The sequence below is a fragment of the Notothenia rossii genome, assembly GCF_949606895.1.
Source record: "Notothenia rossii genome assembly, chromosome: 7".
Lineage (NCBI taxonomy): Eukaryota > Metazoa > Chordata > Actinopteri > Perciformes > Nototheniidae > Notothenia > Notothenia rossii.
The window spans coordinates 17,765,932-17,785,623 of record NC_136905.1 but is presented as its reverse complement, the minus strand read 5'-3'; the positions used below and the strand labels follow the sequence as shown (position 1 = coordinate 17,785,623).

General features: G+C 39.5%; 3 protein-coding genes across 4 annotated transcripts; 2 read left to right on the top strand and 1 right to left on the bottom strand.

Moving 5' to 3' along the window:
• Positions 1-1,269: 1,269 nt before the first annotated feature.
• dap3 (death associated protein 3) lies at positions 1,270-6,195 on the top strand (the record flags this gene model as incomplete). Of its 2 annotated transcripts, XM_079641012.1 has the most annotated exons (13): positions 1,270-1,457; positions 1,639-1,680; positions 2,282-2,395; positions 2,545-2,646; positions 2,755-2,863; positions 2,964-3,056; positions 3,156-3,286; positions 3,912-3,992; positions 4,650-4,814; positions 4,914-4,973; positions 5,068-5,157; positions 5,667-5,784; positions 5,880-6,195. In XM_079641012.1, 12 exons carry the CDS (start codon positions 1,642-1,644, stop codon positions 5,963-5,965), a joined length of 1,188 nt encoding a protein of 395 aa, XP_079497138.1. In that variant the 3' UTR covers positions 5,966-6,195. The 2 variants fall into 2 exon arrangements, with proteins under 2 accessions (XP_079497138.1, XP_079497137.1); XM_079641011.1 differs by lacking the exon at positions 1,270-1,457 and having other exon boundaries at positions 1,618-1,680.
• A 497-nt stretch (positions 6,196-6,692) lies between these two features.
• Positions 6,693-12,835, top strand: gba1 (glucosylceramidase beta 1). The gene is made up of 12 exons (XM_079641010.1): positions 6,693-6,854; positions 7,009-7,080; positions 7,210-7,401; positions 7,926-8,072; positions 8,764-8,897; positions 9,522-9,694; positions 9,789-9,878; positions 9,959-10,106; positions 10,662-10,886; positions 11,285-11,448; positions 11,556-11,672; positions 11,754-12,835. Exons 2-12 carry the CDS (start codon positions 7,014-7,016, stop codon positions 11,857-11,859), a joined length of 1,563 nt encoding a protein of 520 aa, XP_079497136.1. The 5' UTR covers positions 6,693-6,854; positions 7,009-7,013; the 3' UTR covers positions 11,860-12,835.
• Positions 12,358-18,989, bottom strand: rnf115a (ring finger protein 115a; the record flags this gene model as incomplete). Its single annotated transcript, XM_079641013.1, is given in 10 exon segments — positions 12,358-13,518; positions 14,208-14,323; positions 15,164-15,257; positions 15,341-15,413; positions 15,496-15,564; positions 15,691-15,974; positions 16,207-16,261; positions 16,465-16,523; positions 18,836-18,958; positions 18,960-18,989. Coding segments are annotated over 10 exon segments (1,023 nt in total). The 3' UTR covers positions 12,358-13,398.
• Positions 18,990-19,692: the final 703 nt, after the last annotated feature.

Sequence of the window (19,692 nt, the reverse complement as noted above, 5' to 3'; positions counted from 1 at the left end):
ACTTAATAAAATGGCGACGACTTGTCTAAAGTGGGCTGCTGGTAGGAATTTGGGGAGCAGCTCAAAAGTTGTGTCGCTGTACGTAATTTGGGATGGCTCTAGTGGGGGAGGAAGGAAAGGCAGGCTGGAAGCACTTATTCCAAAGTTAATACATGAGAGCTGTTTATTATGCATCAGTTAAACAGGAATTATTAATCCAAAACTACAATCAATGTCTTATTCACAGGAATGACACAACATCATAGTGACATAAACATAATTATAATATATGATTATGTACATCCCTTTGGCTCGACCAAAAATAGTTGTTAAATGTGCTCTATAAATACAACCTGATTTGATTTGATTTGATGATAGGCTACCAGTTTTAACTATGTGTTTAAGTGAACCTACAAATATTATGTGAAAATCGACCTAGTTATATCATTCATGATTATTTTAATAATAATATCACTTTCATTATTTGTATAGCTTGTGCTTTTGTGTTATTTAAAAATTTATAATTTAGTGATAATGGTAGAAAACTGTTTTCAGGATAGACACACTACAGCTTGGCCCAGTTACCAATGTGAACTTTTAGGATCTTATTGGCCCCATTTTCTCCTGTTTTCCATGCATTGTTTACACTACTGCGTACAATTCTAAAAGACATATTAAGTGCACACTACAGATTAGCTTAATCGTGAATAAAGCCTCTACCTAGTAAACAACCTTTCTGAGGGTTTGCTGCTGTAAACACAATATGTTATTGTTATGGAAATGAAAAACACACTGATGTAAGAATGTGCACAAAAGACACTTGCTCCTAAGACAAAAGTTTAGTATTACTCCCTCTAAAAGACAGACACATTTTTATTTTAAATAGACATGTACAACATGGCAGACATACATGTACTAAACATAATGGTACAGAAAAACTACAATAAAAGTAAATTGAAATAACATTTCAAAAAAACCTAATTTGGATAAATAAACTTAAAAGCAATTTAAATAAAAAAAAACCTGAAAAGAATCTCAGCATCATTTAGTGCTAATAAGAGTCTTTATAATATTTTAATTCACAAAACAATCCAGTAAAATGGGGGGGATAGCTGATGGTATTCTGGATTTATACTTGTAAATGTTACTTTATATAAATAATACCTATATGTGCTATTTTTTTTCATATTCAAGAGATATATAATGATGACATTTTAATGTGTCAAACTGACAAACTCCATTTTCCTCAGTTGTTGTCGCCTGGCACGCAGCGTCTTATTGGCTAAAAATAATTGTGATGGCGTGACGTCACTTCCTGCTGTGAGCTGCATGATGGCGGTGCCCATGACAGATCTGGCACATTGACTTTAACTGGAGGTGTGCAGTTTACCCTCTCTTTAAAACACTCCAGCGACATTTATCAGTAGAAGAGCTAAACCGAAATCCTCGTCAGTGAATGTTGTAGAACTCAACAGCAGGTAAAGTTGCGCTTTCAATAACTCTTAGCATTGCTAATGTTTCCTGATAGGTTCCACAGCTAAGTTAGCTGTTAGCTTAGTGTTTACGCAAGGTTAGAGGACACTGTCTTATGCAAACTGTTGTCTTCTTTGGCTCTCCCCTTTATCTTAACTTAAATGCATGTCGTCTTTCTTGTTTCAGATCATGGCTCTTCAAAGACTGTCCTTCAGACTACGGCAAACGGTAAGCTCACTGTTAGCAGGAGGTTTAAGATAAAGGAGAAGATGCAGACAGGAGCTGGACAGTATATGATTCAAAATCATTTTTTGATATAGTTTTGACCTGGCTCAGCTGCTCTGTTTTATATATTGATGGTTGTGACGATTAACTGATCCATTACATAGATGTGTTCGTCTTTGGTAGGGTGCATTACTTGCTCTCATAAATGTATGAGAGCATTCTTTTATGTCAAGAAAGCATCACCTGTGTGCTCTTCTATTTATTTACCATGATACTCTTGTATATTCCTGCAAATACTCCCAACATATCTAAGTCGGATCTACATGAATGTAGATCATAGCACATGTTTACACACAAGCCGTTTGACTTGGCTCACCTTTTGCTAAAGGTTCACCGTCGCTCTATTAAGGTGTTGTACTCTATCTTTAATTGGGCGGTTTCTGATATAATGAGTTTTGACACGTATCTATTAAATACCATGTATTCTGTTTGTATTATTTTTCTGTTTTCTCCTTTTTTAAATATTGTCCTGATGGCCCATGTGGGCAAGGCACCTGATGTAAAGCATTTTAATACAAATATTTACTATATTAAATGTTTACAGGCAACACATGTTCGGTCCCTTCACACCAGTGGCTGTGGGCAGCAGCAGGCGGCTGAGGCTGTAGAGTCAGAACCTGAGCCGCTCTCAGTATTCAGAACACGAGAGAATGATCCGGTAAGCAGACCTGGTTTTACTCGTCAAAATGCTTACCTGCAGGGGAATAGCAGCTAACTTGCTTGGATGAACCAGATTTGTTTGTAGCAGCAGTTGTCTGTACATTTGAACGACTTCAGTTGCCATGCTTACTGTCCTTCTCTTTCCAGGCATGTCATTCAGAGCAGCATATGGGACAGTATTACACACTGCCCTCCACAGACATCCGCACCCTGTTCCCTCACGGTCTCCCAGGGCGCTATCAACAACAGGTATGTGCTTGTGTCTGTGCATGCACATTATTTTTAAACTTACTGTGTTTTGGTGACTATTTGTAAGATGTACTCTAAAGAGAAATTGTCATGTATTTTTTTTTTTAGCTAAAGACGTTCAATGAAGCGTGTATGATGGTGAGGAAGCCTTCTCTCGAGGTCATCTCTTACCTGAAGAAAACAGACTTCAGCAAACCTTCGCTGCGATATTTATTCTGTATCCTTTACAACACAACCTCCCACTCACTCAGATAATCATGCTCTTCTTCTCTTGATGTTCTGATTAACCTGTTGTTAACCTTAATCAAGTTGTTCAGATGGGTTGAATGGCACTGGGAAGACAATGTCTCTCTGTCACTCAGTCCATTACTGCTACACACAGGGATGGCTGGTTCTGCATGTTCCTGATGGTAAGACTAACACAAACACATACTAGTGGATCAACTGCTGCCTCTACAGAAAGTATCAACATTGACTCTTCTATGTCTTCTGTGTTTTTTCTAATACAGCTCACATCTGGATGAAGAACTGTAAGGAGCTGATGCCTTCATCCTATAACGACACTCGCTTTGATCAGCCTTTGCAGGCCTCTGACTGGTTACGCAACTTCAGAATCACAAACGAGCCCTTCCTCTCAAAGGCAATTATTTTCTGTGCTTTAGTAAACTTCAGTCATTAGGTACTATTTATACAGGCTGCAATTTTACAATACGAACTTGATGACTGAGAGTATACATAGTCAAAATGAAGGCTTGTAAGTATAATACAATGTGTCACAAAACCAAGCATGTAGGCATTTATAAGCTTTAAATGAGCCGTGACTGCATCTCACAGCAGTTTAGGTCACATGCTGATACACATTAGGCCATTAAACCTAAGCTTTATGACACCACCTGCATTTACCCACATGTACTGCTGTAAATGTACTGTGTCTTTGCGTGGAGCAGGAGCAATATAACAGCATGATATGTTAGAGGTTTATTATTGCTGGAGAACATTTTATACTTTAATGTATTGGGATGGAGGATGTTAGGTACTTAAGTGTTCTTTACAGTGTCAAAATGAATATCAATAAAGAAGTTCTATGTAGTTTCCTACATTGATTATGGTTGGGTTGTAATATAAATTAATGTATTTGGCATCATGGAACAAACTAAAAGATTGCTAGCTTTATGTGAAAAAAACATCAAAGCCCTGTTTCATGAAGTAAAATAAGGAGCTAGCCCATGCACGCATATTCAATAAAACTGTTTCTTTTGTCCCAGATAAAGACAAAGCAGCGCTATGTGTGGACAAAGAGAGAGTCTACTGAGGAGGGGAGTTTACTAGGACAGCTGGTGGATCAGGTGGGCTTCCTCACACATTTCTTTGGCTCTAAATATTGATTTGTGTTCATTTGAAATGTGATTTATCTTACTCTGAGACATTTTCATCAGTTTGTTGTATTTTCTGTCTGTTACCTATTCTTCCCTTCTTATGCCCTACCAATTTCCCCACAGGGGTCATTAAAATGTCATCTCTCACATTGCCTGTGCTTAGCGGTAATCAATAGCCAATGAACTGAGCATGGAGATGGATCAGCACAATATCTTTGGACCATAGTCACTGACAAAGGCAGAAAAAAGCAGTAGATTTATGTTCAGCTTGTGAATTTTTAAACATCTTCCAATCACTTGCTCTCTACTTCTCCTCCTTAATAAGGAAACAATGAGACATTGGTGCTGTCCTAATTTGTCTGTCTTGTCACAAAAACAAATGTTTGGTCTCTGTTGTAGGCTGTAAATAGATCTGGTATTAATAGCCATCCTCCTGACAGCAAAAAGTTCAGTTGTGTTATGTTAGTAACTGCTTTATGTATATCATACAACTATTTGTACCCATGCAGTAGTACTATCCAAGACCTGTAAACATGCTTTGATGTGTCGCCTTGGTGTAGTGGGCCCTAAGTTGCTTTCAAGAAAATGTCATCAGGGGTCTGATGGTATATCTTTTTTATGCTGTAGGGCATATCTCGTGTGAAGAGCAGCAGTGACGTGGTGGGGGCGGTGTTGAAGGAGCTGAGGCTGCAGAGCGGGCAGCCGGAGTCAGACTTCCGCATGGCCGTGGCTGTGGACGGTGTGAACGGCCTGTGGGGAAGGTCCACCATCAAGAAGAAGGATAAGAGTCCAGTAAGGAAACACAAGAACAATCCTGTCACATGTCATATTTGTCTTTTTTCAGTTTGGACTGATTAGAGATGTTGCCTGTTCTCTTTTCACCATCATCAGGTGGAATCAGACGAGCTGACTTTGGTTTACAACCTGAAGAAGCTGCTGACAAAGGACTGGGTGAGCAGAAAGCTCTAAAGAGTTGCATAAGAAAAAGATATTGTGTTTGTATTAGTATTTTGTTCCCAGTTGACATATACTCTCTTTGTCTCAGACTGGAGGCGCCATCATCACCACTCTGTCTCAGACAGGGTCTCTCTACACTTCGAGATTTGACTACTTGCCTCAAGAGCTGCTGGGAGAGGTCAGAGAACATTTTAATGTACTTTGCTTAGCTCTTGTCCTCACGCTCTGACAGCAGATTAGTCTTACTTTCTTTCTAACTTTGGTCGTTTGTCGGGTAAATATCAAACCTGGCCTTTTGACTGCTTCACTCCTCAGAACTGGTGTGCTAAAGTCGTTTAAGATTTAGGATTTAAATAAATTGATGCACACAGCAGACAACTGGACACCAATTAAACTGTGTATCATAGAAGGGTCATATAACAATCTTGCCACTTCACCCAAATAGAACATAATGTGATGTTATAATTGCATAATATTAATTAATTTAGCCTTTATTTCTTGACAAATGATCAAAAACTTATATTAAAATAGTTTCAAGATGCAATTATCTGCTAATACTCGACTTTGATTATATAATGATAAATGTGTTCAAAGTTGTTGATTTATTGCATCTAAAAAGTGATATTTTCTGATAATGTTAGAGACTGATGTTCTGGATGTTGACTCCCTGTGTGTTTTGCTCTTCAGAGAGGGTTTGACAGCATGGACCCGTTCCTCCCGGTGTCGGTGCCCAACTACAGCGAGAAGGAGTTTGAGAGCTGTTACCTCTACTGGATGGACCGCCAGTGGCTGCAGCATCCACAGAGTGAGTGATCCTACTGTGGATGTTTATCTTCATATGAAAATATGTTTGTGTGATGATGTTTATTAACTCTAAATTATGTTCTTCCCGCTCTTCAGGTCGAACAGAGGAAGGAAAGAAAGAAATCATCTTTCTGTGCAACAGAAATCCATCAATGATGGATAGAATTTGTGCCTCTCTATAAAGACCTGAATCCCTCTCTCACACACAAATAACTATCTCACACACACACACACACACACACACACACACACACAAATATAAATCACAAGCATACACACACACAAATATCACACCCATCAATACCAGTGTCGTGAATACATGAATATACAAATGTCCGTGTCCATAATATCTATAAAATATGATGCATGTGTGTTTCTTTGATAATAAAATGTTGAATAATATAAAAAAGTACTTTGCTTGTTTAATTAAAGGAAGTTGGATAATAATCAGTTTTAAAAAAAATGTAAATTTAAAAACTCGGTCTTAATTTTCTATTACCTCAGTTTTTAGTATTCACACATCTGATAGATGCCATGGAAAATATTAGGTCTAGGACTACGGATTTGAAAAGCCTCCTTTATTAATGAAAAATGTTAAATCTGCCACCTAGTTATGACAATTTATTTTTGTTGAGTTGGGAAGCTAGGAGGGAAATTAGTGCAGAAATACTTGTAAACCCATATTTTCAAACGTACAATGTTTTACTTTGACAAAGCTATTACAATACGAATAAATAGGTTGTATAATATACTTAAATATACACGAAATAGCATACGTAATGTCTTTGTTAACTTAAAAAAAGTCAGCTGCAGTCAAACTGATTACGGTAACTCCTTTAGCCTAGTTTATGATACAGCGTCACCTAGCGGCTGTCTACATTACTGCGAGGTTGGTCACGTGGTATTTACAAAGTCACATGACTGGCCAGAAGTCCCATTTGACGCCAAAACACAGGGGGCTGAGGAAACGCTGGTATGGCAGATTGGACAAAGTTAAGGTGACAGTCGAGGGTGAATACTTTCTAAATTAACCAGCGGGACATGCCAGAGTTTCTGTCTGCTTCCTCTGAGGTGAGATAATGTTCTCTGAATGACATGACGATAACATGTGTGTGTCAGCTAAATGAATAGAGCAGTTGGGTCTTTGTTAACCTGTATTTAACAATTCAGGTGCTGACTTTGTATGATTTCTACCTGGCAACACTGAAACATTATTTATTTGCAGGTAAAATGGCGTTGTCTTCATCAGTACTTTTGGTTCTTGTTTTCCTCACAACTGAAGTGACCCTCTCTACAGGTAACATAGAACAAGTTGCAATTGCCAAAATGTGTGTGTCCTCTTTTGTTGCTTTAAGGGAAACATTATGTCTTTTGTGCATCAATTCAGACAGAAAATCCTGTATCTATGACTTATTTCCCCATCCAGGAAGCAATGAATGTGTTGCCAGAAACTTTGGCCATGACTCTGTGGTGTGTGAGTGCAATTCCACCCACTGTGACAGTGTGGGGTCTGTCACCCTGCATCCTCTGGGACAGTTCTCCTCCTACCTGAGCAGCAGGGCCGGCAGCAGACTGGAGGCATGCGGGGGGGCGGTCCAGGGGAACAGCACCGGGGCAGGTGAGAGACGGGGAGTCTGTGAAGTTGAAGCTACAGCTGCAAAGATGTATTAATTCAATGTTTAGTTGTCATCTATTAAATCAAACCCCAACTATTTTGAGAATAGATTAATCTGTACATTTCTCCCATTTTAGCTTCTTACATTATATTTGACGTCCTGGTTCCTGATCTAAACTATGACGGGAAACTAAATATAGTTGTTTAGTGAACAAAACATTCACTTGGGTAGGGCTGTTCTCGCTAAAACAGATTTGTATTCGACTCACACTCATGAATTTGTCACAAAAATTAAAATGTTGTTTACCTGATAGCTGCTCAAAAGTGTCTCTGTCATAAATCATTCAGCAGCTAAAGAGCTTTAAAAATGACTTATTGATTAAAGAAGTATTAGTTGACTAAGTCTTAAACAACCACTTGGATCACTTGTAACATTTTATAGACTAACAGAATTTAAAGATTTATCTAGAAGAAAATTCTAAGAATATTCCACAGTTACGATACAGAGCATCTTTCTTCTCTTTCAGGTCTCAGGTTGACCATCGTTCCCTACCAGAAGTACCAGAAGATCAGGGGGTTCGGAGGAGCCATGACGGACGCAGCAGCCATTAACATCCTGTCTCTCTCTGCCGGGGCACAGGACCAGCTGCTGCGCCAGTACTTCTCCCCTGAAGGTACACTCAGTAAAAGTCAAGTCAAAGTCAACTTTATTGTCAATCGTTCAGTTTGTGTGTCCAGACAGAGAGATCAAAATACCCACAATTTCCCACAATCCCAAATATATATAAAATATGTCTATCCTATATATAACAACAGACACATTTATACATATGCACACATTAAGACATAAATAAAAGCACAACAATCAATATATACAAAATAACAGTCACTTCAATATCTTTGGGAAATGTACATTAGTGCAAGATTGTCCATAGCAGCGTAAAAAGACTCCTGGAAATGACCACTTTTTATGCTAAAGTAGGGATATTGATATGCTAAACCAATTATTAGTATACTGCTTATAAGTGCAAACTAGTAGAGCTACAACGATAAGACGAAAAATTGTTTTTAATATATTATTATTATAGTCTTTTTTCATTTGAACTGATTGAGTAGTACTTATCCAGAAAAATAATCCAGTGAATAGACATTGTAAAAGAACCAAAAACAACAAACACATGTTAGCAATACAATTATATTCTGTATGATCAACTGGTTTTATTGATTGTGTCAACAATGCAAGAAGGGAAAAGTACAAGTGTAGTTAGAAAACCCAGATACATCTCATAACAATCCGAGGGTCACTAGTGATGGTGCTGAATGATAATGCAGCCTTTAGTCATTTTGATGCTGTGTGTCTGGCAGGTATTGGTTACAGCGTGGTGCGTGTCCCCATGGCCAGCTGTGACTTCTCCACCCGTCTGTACACGTATGCCGACACACCTGGAGACTACAACCTAGACAACTTCACGCTGGCCCCCGAGGACATCAAAATGAAGGTCAATATAATCTCCTACTCTCACATACCTTCAATCCATAACTCTATGCTGCCTACACAGTGTGAGAAATTAGGGATTTCCAGCTCTTGATAAGTATAGGAAAAAAAATACATTGTTGTGTTTTATTCAGACTATTGTTATTATAAATTATTTATGTTTTCTAAAAAATAAATTCAAATGTACATTAGTGAATTGATCATACAAGCAGAGTGTTTTTCATGGCTATTGGACCTGCTTTCTACATTTTGTGTGAAAGGCACTCTTTTAAAATATAATTTCTAATTAATATTGATAATGTATTTGTTTAACAGTGTTTATAAGTCTGTTTTACCCCATCTCCAAAAAACAATAAAGCAAAATCAATTGATGTCCATTAAATGCCATGCTTTAAACATGTCTGGGTTTGTTGTTAACAGATTTGTATGAGCTACAGTACCTAACTACCTTCTCCTGGAAATAGCATACATAGTCATAATGTGATGTAAAGATAATTGGATTGATATTAACATGCTAAACATCTAGCGAGTTTTTTTTGTCAGGAATTCATGAAATGTGAGTCGGGAAAAGTTTGGAATTTAGAATTTGAAAATGAGTAGGAATCCCTCCTCCTCTTCCTCCTCTCAGATCCCTCTCCTGCAGCGCGCTCAGGCCTTGTCTCCTGTCCCTCTGTCTCTGCTGGCCAGTGCCTGGAGCGCCCCCGCCTGGATGAAAACTAACGGGGCCCTCATAGGAAAAGGCTCTCTGAAGGGCCAGCCTGGGGGCAAGGAGCACAAATCCTGGGCCCTGTACTATATCAGGTGACATGTTGGGCTTTACCTTAATGCAACATCACATGTTTGTAATGCTTCATCCAAGGGGAACTTATTCTGTCACTTTTTTCTTCCCTCTCAGGTTCCTGGAGGAATATGCTAAATATAACTTGACCTTTTGGGCTTTGACCACAGGGAATGAGCCCTCTGCAGGACACATAACAAACTACAGGTCTCTCTTCACATAATATTACACAGAATTATCATCACTCCTAGATTTCACAACGGACTAAGAAGTATCGTATCTTGCAGTTTCCAGGCTCTGGGCTTCACTCCTGAGGAGCAGAGGGACTGGGTGGCTCTGGACCTGGGCCCTGCCCTTCACACCTCCTCATACCCACACACACACGTCCTCATCCTGGATGACAACCGCCTGCTGCTGCCTCACTGGGCTAAAGTGGTGAGTCCAAGGACAAAGAGGAAGTTGGCAAAGTTATAATAAAGTTTGTTGTACCTGAGGCTACTCTGGCGCTGCAGGAAGGAAATTAGGAATTGTATCATAAATCAGAATAAGACAAGAAAATGGCTTAATCATTACGACTGGATAACTTAAGATATGATGCAATATAAAGTTAACCCAATTTAAAACGATTTGAAGATCATAAAAAAATCTAACACATAATTGAAGTTCATTTAAGTTTCTGGTAAAATGAACCCTTGCCTATTGTGAGACCATGCGCTTCTTTAGCTACTGTAGCACTCAGAATAAAAGAAGTGTTTGCTAAGGTCAGATGGTGATGACTAAAAGTCCATAAATAAGGGCCTTTTGTCCATCATTTTGCACCAGACTTACTTTTCGTTCGTAGATGTAGATGCAGGCCAGAGAAAATATCGCTATTGTAAGTGAATACCATAGAACCCCCCCTTCCCCTTTTGAGCAAGCTTAGTAATGCTTCATGACTACCTCTGCATTTTATGTGGAAACTCACTTATTTTTTTCCCCTCGTCCCTCCAGGTCCTAAGTGACATTCACGCAGGAAAGTACGTTCATGGCGTTGCGGTCCACTGGTACCTGGACAGCCTGGTCCCAGCAGAGATCAGCCTGGGAGTCACACACCATCTCTTCCCAGAGTATTACCTGTTTGGCACCGAGGCCTGCTCTGGTTTCAGCCCACTAGACAGAGGGGTGAAGCTGGGTGGCTGGGACAGGGCTGAACACTACGCACGGGACATTATAGAGGTGAGGCCTGCTTATATCTTTGCATGAGACAGTGTGATGGATTAAAAAAAAAAAAAAAGATGTGAGGTGATCCTGAAAGGTGAATCCCCTCCCTGGATGCTGCAGTGCAGGTTTACACTCTTCAGAAATGGCCTGCGAGCTGGGACTGGTGTTTTGTTTCTCCTTTCTTCACTCTCCCTCTAATGAAATAGGACTCCCTCCATTTTGCATGAGTGCTCTCAGATCTAGACATCTTGAGAATCAGGAGGGATTTGTTTATGTAGATGTGCTGTCTTTGTGACATTCAAACAAAACACCAGGCACCAGTCCAGGTGATTCATTAAAACAAAACACCGCCTCTTAATACAAAGTTAAAGCCCAGACTAGATGCTAAACTCTGGCTGTTTTCTCTGCGGCAGGACTTAAATCATTATGTGGTGGGTTGGACTGACTGGAACCTGGCGTTGGATCAGACTGGTGGGCCAAACTGGGTTAAAAACTTTGTGGACAGCCCTGTTATAGTGGACGCAAAGCGGGATGTGTTCTACAAGCAGCCACACTTCTACAGCATCGCCCACTTCAGGTAAACAACGTCATCTTTGTTCATATTACAGGAACAGCATTTTCATGTCTTTCGATATTTCAAGGAGACGGTCAAATGAAATCTAACCAAATCACATTATTACACAGTAAGTTCCTGTTGGAGGGGTCTCAGAGAGTGGGTGTGTTGGCCAATCAGCACACAGATCTGGATTACACTGCCTTCATCAGACCAGACGGCTCAGTGGTGCTCATCGTTCTCAACAGGTAAGTCAAATGTGTGTTGGTGTAAAATATGGAAGAAAGGAAATTGAATGAAAAAGGAAATTGTGTGTTTGGGTTTTGTAGGTCATCGACCGTGATCCAGTTTGAAGTCTGGGATCCCGCTGTGGGTTACATCTCCTCCACAGTACCGGACCATTCATTGATCACTCTTGCCTGGAATACACAATAATCCTTAATACAAGTTCACATACATTTGTTCCTACTCAAAAAAAAATGGCTCTATTCATATGTCAAAATGCCACAATGTTCTAATTCATTGGTTGCAAGATTGATTTATTATCTGCTGTACTTCAGTGCACAGTTTTGGCGATTTCTCTTAAATTAACGTCAGCAAACAAGAGTATTTTCAACTAATTTGACTTTTATTCCAAAGCCAAAAATGCTTTTTTCTGCACTGACTCCTATCAGGAATGATCTTAGAAAGTACTGAATGTATGTATTGGTTCTCCAGGATGACCTGTGTTGAAGCTGGTGCCTTGATCGGCAGCTTTAAAATGGTTTGTGTCCTTACAATATCTAAAGAAAGAATATAAATGATGTACAGAAATTGTAAATGCTGATTGTAAATGCTTCATGCTTCTGCTATTTAATTTTTAAATAAAGTGCATTTGTCTTAAAATATAAGTTTTAAGTATCTTTGGGCGCGTAGGAAAAATTGAACAAGGAATCTTTTTGGTCAATTTATTAATACATCATAGACATTTTTCATATATATAATATACAGTTCGATAACCAGGTATTTCACATTTGTGTCTCCATTTTTTTTTCCTTTTGCAAACCATAACTTGGACTAAAATTATTTACATCAAAAAAAGTGATAAAAAAAATTGAAACAAAAGACAGAGGAATAAAACAACAGAGGGATGCCATTTGTTTATAATATATACACTGAGGAGAATGTTTCAATCCTAATCATTCAATAAAGGGCGGTTTTCATTCCCTCACAGGTATGGTGTTTGATGTGTTCCCAGAAAGCTGTGACTTTCATTTGAAGTCACAGCTTTATTTGAGGCCATTTTACAGCAGCGACTCAAACTGATGTCTATAAAATACTTTGTGTCCTGTTCTTAAAGTACGTTACAGAGGATGGACGCGATAACGTGGACCTCTTTAGAATAAACAATAGAACAAGAGTTAATCAGGTTCTTCCTGAGAAAATCTCAACAGGAATGCATCATTGATCTTAGACATAGGGTTTATTGCAGGGCTGCAGGTGTTATTAACTCCAGACTCTGTAAATACAAAGAGTGAAGGTAAACCCTACAGTAACCCCGTATGCCGTCCAGGGCTCAGTTGCAGGACTTAGCTCATTTTCAGTAAAGAGGGCGTGGTATATGATATAAAGTATGGCATTTCCCCACAATAGTGTAACGCAGCAGTGCATTTTAAGAAAGATGGAAAAGGAGGTTGCTTGAGGGATGGAAGTAGAGAAGACATGGGCTTGATCATCACCATCAATCTAGGCTGGTTTCTTATGCGACAACAAAAAGAGTCTCCTTGACCTCGACCGACCGTTAAGACGTCTGTATGGAAATCTGTATACATGGTTGAGGAGAAAGGCATTCAAATAGAAAATAAAAGTACAAAAATCCGACTGAGATGATTATAACTGCAACGGAGATGAAAGGAGGCGAGTGAGAAGCGCTGTGTCTTCTCGTGTGGTGGATGTGAGCGAGGGGAACCAAGGGCTCAGACGGGTGGGGGGGTATCAGAAGGACCATCTCTCCTGTGTGCGGGGGTCCATGGACAGGGTGGGGGACTCTGATGGGGGCTGGCTGCTGCTGTCTTCTCCGTTCAAACTCTTCCTACACACTGGACATGTGTCATGCTGTGTGGCCACCGAACAGAAAGTACATGGCATTAGTTTTTGGCAGTTTATCAAGTGGACTCTTTATTTGAACAGACGCTCAGGCTGTTCTTTGACTTTAAATGGCAGGATTTTTCAGTCTGGTTTTGTCGGTAAAAAACCCCAAGATTGTCAGTTTAGTTTCATATAAAGCGAAAAGCAGGAAGTCTTTTGGGATTTTTGTATGAACAATTACTTGAATGGCGATGTTTTTCTAACTGTTGACTAATAACTTTTTTTGTTGTGGCTCTGACCACTCAAAAAAACCCTTGGCAAAATTCCCCACAGCTAATATTAGCAATGTCAGCTTGGGAAAAGAAATCCTGCATTTAGCGTTGTTTTTTAATGACGGCAGACTTTACTTTGATATTAGTTAGTACAAGTAAAAAGGATGGCAATATTCTACATTTTCCTTTTCCACAAAGCTCATGAAAAGACAAACGATTGATCTGAATGACTATCGTAATACTTTTCCCTACAACTACTACTCCTATTTAGCCAGGGTCAGATACATCTTATTCCAACTTCCACTGTTTTTGAAAAACGATTAAGAACCATCAATGAGATAATAACAGCATGAGCGCAGTTATTATCTTGTATATTATATCCTTGTAAGGACCCTATCTTATGAGTTTATAATACAAAGGTCCACCCTCTTTGTCATGACTCACCATTTCCAGCCATGGTACTATACAGTCTGAATGAAAGAAGTGGTTACAGGGTAGCTGTCTGACTGGCTCTCCCACTGCCAAGTCCTCTTTGCACACCGGACATTCCATACAGCAGTCTGCAGCAGAGGAGAGAGAAAGCATTTATAAATACCCCTGTGATTCATAATAATAATAATAATAAATGTTATTTATATAGCACTTTTCCTGGTTCTCAAAGCGCTTTGCAAGCCAGTAAAGAAAAACAACAACAAAAGGGGAATAGGGGCGAGGGGTTGTAGGGTTAGGAGTTGAAGGCAAGAGTGAAATAAACATTAATTATCACTTGATACATCTGTTTAGGGGACAAACAACAGATCATTAGTTCTGCATCAAAAAGTGTATTAGCACTAAAACGTTTAAAATACCAAGCACGGTCTATCCTAATGACAGAAAAAACCGACATCAACAGACTTGAAGCATGGCTGCATAAATAAACCACACGGGTACAGGTGAGAGGTAAAATAGGGCAGCACATATAAGAAGAAATCAAATAGCTCAGATGGAGAGAATAGAATTGGATGTGAAAGGCCAGCAAGCAAAAATAGTAAATATGGAACACATTGTTGATACTCTCAAGGTTAATGGGCATTTCGTCCCAAACAGACAAAGTTTCTGTGTCTTCTTTTGGTAGGCGGCTACAGCGAATACACACAAGTGCCTTCTCAAGCTGTATCCAAGTGTTTGCACAGATTCTAAACTACTAAAACATGACAGACCTGTTCTTAGCCTTTATCTATTAAGGATCAGATGCCATTCAATCAATACTTAATAATGTATTCACAAATAGCTAGTCCAACCAAAGGTGTGCTCTTAGATAATTGTCTGAATAGATTTGTTGCATACAAAGCATTCAGGGACTTGAAGAGAGAAACAGAGTGAGCTCAAGTTAGAAAAGTGGAGAACAAAGACTAACTGACCTGCTTGTTCCTGAGAGATATTGACTGTTGGGAGTGAAGAGATCTTCTCTTTCTCTGCTGGAGGAGGTCCTGTGTTCTCCAACTGACCGAGTAACTATGCACACAACACACATGTATAAACATCAGAGAAATCCACAAGGTGGCCAGGACATAAAGCTGGAGTTCATTTTGGTTTACCTGTGTTATCACAGCGTCTAACCCTCCCTGTCCCCAGGCGTAATCCCCTGGGTTAGAGTGCAGCATCCCCGTCCTGAGAGAGACAGACAAGTTGATAAGAAATAATGCTAACACTGTGATGCTAGCACTGTGACGCTGCTGTAATGTCATCTTACCAAGAGAGGGGAGGTGAGCCGGGGACTCCAGAGTTGGCAAAGAGACCGGCGAGAAACTGTTGTACAATCCTAATGAACAGACAGAAAATATAAAAATGACATCACCAAAAATCTGAGGAGAAAAGTTTGTAATAGCATAGTTATTATTTAATGATTCGAAGTGGGAGTATGCGTGGTGGGGTGTGAGTTACTCACCCCTCCACAGCAGGAGAGCGGTCTGGTCTGCTGCTGCCTCTTGAGCGGTATCTCCTCTGGCTGTGTAGGCGAGGCGGGCGTCCCGGTCCCCAGTGATCCCCGGCCCCTAGTAGACTCCCCATAGGTCCCCCAAGGCCTGCTGGGACTGACCCCCCGATTGGTCCCCCTCCCAACCCCCCCAGCTCACTCAGACCCCCCAAACGCCCTCCAGGGAGCCGGGGTTCTGAGTCCGGTGTGTCAGCGTCTAGTGTAAATGGCCGCTCCAGTAACAACAGGTGCCATAGCTACAGGGAGGGGGGGATTGGACAGGGAAGGGTCCGGAGAAGGACAGAAAGGGGGTTAGGGATAGGAAAGCAGGCAGCACAATAGGGAAAAAGAGGACATAAACATGCAGTAGCAAAAAGAAGGGGAGGAGAGGGTAGGGAAAGACAAAGTTAATTAAAAAGGTAAACAACTATTGCAATCAATCTTCTCCCACCCTATTCCCCCCCCAAAATCCCTCAGGTCAGGTTGTACCTCTGCAAATTGTGTGGCTGCGTCATCTATCCCGTTAGCGCCACCCTCTAGGAGGCTGAGGGGAAATGCGCAAAAGAAACACATTATTAGAAACGTCCACTGAACCCTAACACATGTTCAGGTTTAGTGATGTCTGGGACAAAGCTGTATGGCTAGCCTACAAGCTTCTAAAGAAAATATGGTTCATGTGAATAAGAAGAGAACACTAAGTGTTGTCTGGAGAAGTGAGGTAGATGCGTGGAATAATAAATGTCTCACCTTGAGTCTTCTGTTACTTCCTCTATGAACCCTGAGTCGCATCTCGGACAGATATACTCCTGGAGAGAATCACGACAGAACTGGGTCACACGGAAGTCATACCCGCAATAAAACAATTCAGCATTTAATTCACTGGAAATCTAAGATTCATATTTGGCTCTCTTTCATTTCCTGTTTTTTATTTTAATAAGCTTTAATGAATTCTTTCTGGTCTGTGTTTAATAGTAAATGTTATGGTTTATTATCTTATTGTATAGTCTCTCTTAGTTTATTCCTACTTTTCTGTTCTTATTTAACTGTAATTGTATTGGATTCCGTTTTTTTGTTTCTGCAGTGAGGCTAAAAGTCTAATATTACTACTATAACTATTAAAATGTTGGTTTTGTTCGACCAAAAGCGCACAACAGTCTAAAAGATATTCAGTCTGCAACAATATAATACTAAGTAAAGCTTTACATTCTCACACGGGGGAAGCAAGAACCAAAAAAGATTTATCATTTTTCACATAATGTTTTTTAGCTCTACTTTAGCTAAATGAGTATGACATAATCTAATCATATTGGATATTGTTATCTGAAATAATACAATATAAATTGGACAGACAACACAACTCATTGCGTTTTTTGTTCAGCACGTGTTTTTTGTCTAACGTGATGCATCAAAAATAAACATAGTTGGATTTGTTTAAAGAAATATCCATTGACTGTATTTGCCCTATTATCAAAGTATGTTGAAAATATTCACTCAACCTTTGAAGGTAAACATAAACTAATTGAAAACAGACAATTTGCCGACTGGTTTGGTCAAGAAAGCAAAACGGTGTTGCATTTGTCTTTGCAAGGACAATCTCAGTCAGTGTGTTTTATGAAGGTAGCCCAGGAGGTAGAGCTGATATGCCAACCACACCTAACTGAGTGTGTGTTAAAGAAACCACTGCATTAGAATGAGGAAAACACCAGCCAGCGTGGATGATATTATCCCCTCAGTGTAAAACAGAATTACTCAACATGGGAAAAGAAGTGAAGGAATATATTGTTCATCCTTGATGAAAAAGCTAGGTCTAAAAAACATTATATAATATATTTATACTCAATGGATTATTTTGTCACAGGACAATTAACACGCTCTATTATCTTGGTTAACACAACCCATTTAGGGGTGTAAAACTATGGTAATCAGAAATAAGAAGTAAATAGATGATTTGAGTTGTGTGTCATCATGTGTTGCATACATTAGATATGACTGAGAGACAGCCTTTGGTCTCTCTACACTGTAGTAGTGAGTAGGTGTCATTTGGCTCAGTGAAGACATGCCACAGGACTGAGTGTGTCTGAGGCAAGCAGGCCAGTTTAGAGTCAGTGACAGGCTGGAATTACCCTCAGCCATAACATAAAACTGAGGATGCAGCTGATCTGGTGGACTGATCTACTGACATAAACAATGCAACATACAGTTGGCTACATGTTGTCCACCTCCTTTGAAACAATCAAGATGCACACCTTAGTGTTAGGCCAGGAACAAACACTTATTTTATCTTTTTTAATTGATAGTTTGGTTAATCATCTTTTAACACATTATAGGTCAACTACAGACCACAGCTTTGAAAATGATAATACATTTAAAAATAACACCTATTCTAAAACACTAATTAAACCATTATAACCTTTTTGAACCTATGATTTCCTGAGGGGTTGCTGTACTAGAATGGATTAGTTTTAGCTAGGTGAACCCAATAAACTGGTGACTAAGTGTAAATAGTAGACCCTCACAATTATCTAGGATGTAGACAATACATTTTTTAACATATGCGAGTTAAGGTCTGGCAAACTGTAGGCCAAGTCAGCTTCTCAACATCCAATTACTCTTACACTTATCTTTAAAACTGAAACTAAAACGAGATGTTTATGTTCCAGAAAAGTCCCCAACTCGCCCAGCCAAGAGTGTGCTTTAATGGAAACGAAGGTGAAAATAGCCTTAAATCAAACAATATACACGGTCTTTAACATTAAATACTAAGTTAATAGCACAGATCTTCCTCAGCTGTGTTGTGCAAAACACAACAACCCCCAAGCTGTCAAAGAAAGGCGTCAAGCACAGTACTTTGACAAAAGTGTCAAAAACATACATGCCTTAAAAACCTGTCGATTTTTTTATTTAATGCCCGATTTTTTAGAATGAGACATTTGCGAGTGTCACGAGTTTATTTAGAGAGTTAACAACAACAAACGCCGCTAAATGCTAACATGCTAGCTAGTGTTTAGCTGTAGCCTGCAAGCGAAACAAACGATATTTCGGAGAAAGCTTCATTTGTCAAGCGCACATTTTATACAGGAGATTATGAAAGATAAATAGAGGAAAACATCTGCCTTACCGGGAGTTTGGGGTTCACTTCTCCCTTACAACAGTGACAGAAAAACCGATGCGGTGGAATAGCCGCAGCCTCCGCCATCTTCCCCAGAGCCGCACAAACACTGACGTCGGTCCTCCAGCAGCCTGAAGACAGCTGTCCGCCTCCAGCCCGGCATGCACCGCGGCACCAGGGCACATCCGCATCCGAGCACAGAAGAAGACCGGAAGAACAAGGCATTTAACCCATGTGAACCTCTTAAATACATCCATTATATGAACGCTTCCTCAACATTTCTCATGGTTTTCTAAGACATGGAACTATAGAAAACAAAGTTACACAAGTAAAAAAGCCCAACAAGTATTCCAATTGCTACCCACCTTAATTCCTGACTGACCACTTGTGTGTTTTGTTTAGTTTTTCCTCCTTTTCTTCGGTTTTTTCCCCTGTTTTTCTTCAGGGCAAATCCGAACCACGAGCACACAAGAAGACCAGAAGTAGACAGGAGTAAATAATGGAAATTGCACTCATTAGCTATTTTTTCCCCCTATCTTTATTCAAGAAGATGTATGAACATCATATATTTTGTATACAAACAAGTTCACATCATGGGTAGACATACGTTTTAAAAAAATTACATAAAATAAAAAAAGAAATATATTAACAAATACTTCTATATTGTTTTACATTATTGGTAAACAACATTTGTAAGTTTAAGTTTGGAGTCAGTCCATTTATCTAAATATGACATTTTCCCAAAATGAAATAAACTGAACAAAAAAAGTCAATAAAGATAATTACATTTCTGTTTTGTTTTTTATTTATTTTTGGTGTACTGTGTGGAGATCATTCTGGTCCGCACTCCAATACAGTAGGTGGCG